The 4,873-nt window shown below is 47.8% G+C and overlaps 1 protein-coding gene across 1 annotated transcript; it reads left to right on the top strand.

Moving 5' to 3' along the window:
* Positions 1 to 325: 325 nt before the first annotated feature.
* RAB23 (RAB23, member RAS oncogene family) lies at positions 326 to 4,337 on the top strand (the record flags this gene model as incomplete). Its single annotated transcript, XM_010191084.1, has 4 exons — positions 326 to 482; positions 1,801 to 1,883; positions 2,740 to 2,832; positions 4,198 to 4,337. Coding segments are annotated over 4 exons (473 nt in total), but the record flags the coding sequence as incomplete, so codon positions are not given.
* Between the last annotated feature and the right edge of the window lie 536 nt (positions 4,338 to 4,873).

Below are 4,873 nucleotides of genomic sequence, written 5' to 3' on the forward strand. Positions count from 1 at the left end.
TATGTATATATATATATATATAAAACCTTATGTTTACATATAACAACAACAACCAAGGCTGTTACAAAGCCGTAACACAAATGGTACAAACATTTCCTATCATTTATTGCAGCGCTGTGATGAGTATGAATTAGAAACACATCTGTTTTCTTCAAAAAGCCACTGAGCAATTGACTTAAAATAACCACAGCTTTCTCTGGAAACTTCCCTGCTTTTCAGAATCCACATTACTGTCGCATAGGGAGTAACGTGAAGAGGTGAATCTTTCTTTTGACGCCTGCTGGTCGATGTCTGTATTGGTATTGGTGGTGGGTCTGTGTTTCAGGAGCCCAGGCCTGTGTTCTGGTGTTTTCCACCACGGACAGGGAGTCCTTCAAGGCCATCCCCACCTGGAAGGAGAAGGTTGTGAGCGAGGTTGGAGACGTTCCCACCGTGCTGGTGCAGAACAAGATCGATCTCCTCGACGACTCCTGCGTAAAGAAGTAGGAGGTTTACGCTGCTGGTTGTAAAGAACAACACGCGCCCCTCTGTGCACGCGTGTGCTTTGGGCTTCCTTCTTTAAAAATCTATGGGAGCTTCTGGTGAATCATTTTTGGTTTTATTTCCCCGCTGATCCTCAAACCGGAGGTGTTCTTTCCCATTTAAATTCACAGTTGCAAGCTGCAGTGCACCAGTGGAGTCACACTGTCCAGTTCGGCTTGAAATGCTGAGCAAGTTTTAAAGGGGTTGCTTGAAATAATAATATTTTTGAATAATTATTCTTTTTAATAATATTTCTTAATATTTTTCCTTCACTTATTACTTTTCCTTGCTCAATTGAATCAAAGCATGATACCTGCAGCAATACACACCTGTTAATATCCTCAAGCCCCACGGTGCTGACCCCCTCACTGTATTTTTCTCCTTACCGATGTTACTGTCCGTCCATTCTGCCTCTGTAGATGTGACCGATTTCACCCTTGCCATAAAACCAGCTTAACGAACGCCGCCTTTTATTTACCACAGCAAATCGTGTGGGAAATGTTGCATGACGGAGTTGATCACCCCCCCCCACCTCTTTATTTCTGCTGTTTTCCTGAGACTGAAATGATTTCTCCTTGCTTCCTGCGCTGTCTCTGTGTTCTCTGTTTGCTCTCATTGGTTGCATAAATCAGCCTCTGCAGCGAATACTGAGGATTTCCCAAGGGAAAGGCAAAATTGCATTTGAGCTCCTGCTTTATCCATGGTACGTCGCTTGGGCTTCGCTCTCATGTGCTCCATCTGCCTCAGTAATCTTCCTCTTGATGCCTTGGGGAAGTTGTCCTAAGTTTCCTCGGCTTTTCCTTAAAACGATTTCAGCCGTTTATTACTTCACCTCTGCACTTTGCTGGTTGCAAAGCCCGCTGCTTTGTTAAGCCATACCCACATTAAAACAGACCTGGGGCGTGCTTTGGTGGCGGCGTTTTGCCCCTGCAGCGGCGCTTGCTCTGATTTTAGTGCTGTCACAGCCTCCTGCCTTCTGCTTTCACTGACCAGACCTCAAACCCCCGGGAAGTTCTAGATAATGAAGTCAATAAATAGTGAAAAGCAGTTAACTTGGGGCATAAAGAAGCTGCATGTAAAAACACCTCCTTGTTATAGTGGAGGTCTTGTAAAGAAATTAATGACTGGGTATTTTCGGATTGATTTTTCTTAACCCGCCTCGCCATGTTTAAACTTAACACAAAGCGTTTTGTCCACAAGAATCAAATAATGAATTGCTAAATAAGTTTGATAAATAGTTCAAATGGTTCTTTACAACAAGTCTTCTTCTGTTTGCAGCGAAGAGGCCGAAGCGCTGGCGAAAAAGCTAAAATTGAGGTTCTACCGAGCGTCCGTGAAGGAAGACCTGAACGTAACCGAAGGTATTTCCCAGCAGCACATGTCAGGCACAGCTGGAATTAGTGGTGCCAGGGTGACATCAGGGCGTCAGGCCTGGCTTTTGGTGCATCTTCCACAGACAGGGCACAGCTTTGGGACTGGGGAGTGCGGGTCTGTTACGGCTGCTCGGTCCTAATGCCCATCAGGGGGCACCGAGCTTCAAAGGAAATGGAGTAAAAGTCCAATTATTGCAATGTAGAAACTGCTGAAGAGGTTATTTCGTCACTGTTAATAAATAATTGACGTAAAATAGTGTAGTTCTCTGTTACCAGTTCCCAGGTATCACTTTTTAATGTATAATTCAATAAGAGTGCTGTTAGAAAATTCAGTCAGTGTCTTTTGTGGGGTAGGTTTGAGTAATCCTGAATTGCAGTCACCGATAACTTCTTTAATCAGGCAAACGTTATAGTAAACTTAATAGTTTCTGCTCCGTTAACATCAATCACCTTGGAAAAAAACACCTGCAAGAGATGATCTGTGTCATCTTTAAACGAGTTATTAATTCCAAACGTAAATGATGGCAGCGTATTGGCTCTGAAAATTCTGCAGTTGCAGATTTTCTCAGGACCGTGGGTAGACTCTGTGCCCCACGACAGATGAGGGTGGCATTAATTAATCAGGAAGAAGCTGCTGCCAGGTTTCCTCAACGGCCTTTCTTCCTGTGGCCGCTGTTTTTGTAAGGCTTCTTGCAAAGAACTGGGTATGAAATCGCTACGTGATTTTTAAAAGTCCCAAGCTGTGTGAGCTGGAGCATTGGCAACGTGCGCCAGCTTTATTAAGATGATCCAGATTCATTTTAAGCGTATTCTGATGCGCTTTATTTTCTTTCCAACGCTGCAGTGTTTAAGTATCTGGCTGACAAGTACCTCCAGAGGCTGAAGCAGCAAACAGCCGAAGACCCAGAGCTGGTGCACGCGAGCAGTAACAAGATTGGTGCGTATTTTGGGACAGGAAACTCGATTTTATGCCACCAAAGCCTGTGTTTCCCTGTGGAGTCACAGAATCACAGAACCGCTCGGTTGGAAAAGCCCTCTGAGATCATCACGTCCAACCGTTCCTGTCTACCCCCTAAACCATATCCCTAAGTACCTCGTCTACCCGCTCTTTAAACACATCCAGGGATGGGGACTCCACCACCTCCCTGGGCAGCCTGTGCCAGCTTCTGACGACCCTCTCAGGAAAGAACTTCCTCCTTAGCTCTGACCTGAACCTCCCTTGGCACAGCTTGGTGCCGTTTCCCCTTGTTCTGTCCCCCATCACCTGGGAGCAGAGACCAGCACCCACCTCTCCACAACCTCCCTTGAGGCAGTTGGAGGTGGTGATGAGGTCTCCCCTCAGCCTTCTCTTCTCCAGGCTAAACAAGCCCAGTTCCCTCAGCCGCTCCTCATCAGGCTTGTTCTCCAGAGCCCTCCCCATCCTTGTGGCTCTGCTCTGAACACGCTCCAGAATCTCCACATCCTTCTTCTAGTGAGGGGCCCAGAACTGAACAGTCAAGCCCTGGTGAATCAGGCTCCAGTTATTGCCATTGTAGGATATCCACTCCTTTCCTTCTCCAGAATCACTGGGTGGCTCTGAAGTTGCCTGACTGTCCCGGGGATGTCCTGACATTTCCAGCCCATGTTTGACAACTGCCCTTTTATTACATTTGCTTCAACAAGCGATGTGTAAGGACCGGAGAGCGGATGCTTTTGGGGTTTTTCATGTAATTGCTGTTTGTGTTGCTCACCTCGGGGTGGGTTTACAAGAGACTCAGAGGGAAGGAATCTGGCGTGGAAGCAGGAGGTCTTTGTAAACTGCCTTTTGTAGGGGAATACCAACTCCTGCAGCCCTTTTGAAGCATTTCTGAGTCAGGTCTTTCCTTTTCCTTAAAGCACTCCCTTCTTGGTCAGGCTTTTTCCCTTACCATTATCTCAGCAAAGTGTCTAACCTCAAAGTTGTCTTGTTTTTCTTTTATTGTATTACTCAGCCAACCACAGCTTGGTTACCCTGCAATTAGCAGCGTACACGAGTGCATCTGCTGCCCTTCAATTACACAGGGCATGTAATTGTGTATACATATATATATACACACACATACACATATATCAGCTTTAAATACTGCCTGACCAGTCATTCCAGCTGCCTCTGCTTCAAGTTTAGCTGCAAAATTGACCCAGAAATCAAGCCTTTAAGAACTGGAGCGTGCATCTGAGGCGCACTCCTAAGCCTTAACGTGTTACCATTACTGATGCAGTAAGTGCTCAGCGTTAATGCCTCGTGCTGCAGGTACTAGAGTACTTTTCTCCTTCCTTTCTGCAGGTGTTTTTAACACGGCGGGCGGGAGCCACCCCCGCCAAAACTCCTGCGCCCTGAACGGCGGGGACGTCGTCAACCTGCGGCCGAACAAGCAGAGGACCAAGAGGAGCCGAGGGCTCTTCAGCAGCTGCAGCGTGGCCTAGGGCGCCGCGGGGGGCACAGCCGGGGACGCTGCGGGTGAGGCGGCGCGGTGCCAGAACGGTTTTTACCAGCAAACCTCGTGCCTGCGGGGCCCTCGGCGGAGCTGGATTCACACTCGCAGGGCGAGACGCTTGGGGGGGGCACGCAGAGGCTGCCCCCGGCCCCCCTAAGTCAGGCACGCTTCTCCTTTCTGGAGGAATCTTTACAGAGCTATCGACTGGGTTAGAGCACATTTAACGGGAGGATAGCGCCCGCGGGCGTGGGTACGGACCAGGACGCTGCGGCCCAAGGTGAAGCAGCAACCTTGCATTTCAAATAACGCGTTCAAATTGGTTGGACGTAAATGGAGAAGAAAAAGCAGCGCTGCCTTTTACACCCGACTGTGTCCATGCTGGCAGCTCTGCGGGTGCAATATGTTTGTGTTACATAGAAGAGTCAGGTTTACGTGTAAACATGGTATGAATATTTAGGCCGGGTTCCAGTGTGTACGTTATTGGCGATCAGCAAATGATGATCAAATAGCATCTCCCCCCCCCCA

The sequence above is a fragment of the Mesitornis unicolor genome, unplaced genomic scaffold, assembly GCF_000695765.1.
Source record: "Mesitornis unicolor isolate BGI_N332 unplaced genomic scaffold, ASM69576v1 scaffold36648, whole genome shotgun sequence".
Lineage (NCBI taxonomy): Eukaryota > Metazoa > Chordata > Aves > Mesitornithiformes > Mesitornithidae > Mesitornis > Mesitornis unicolor.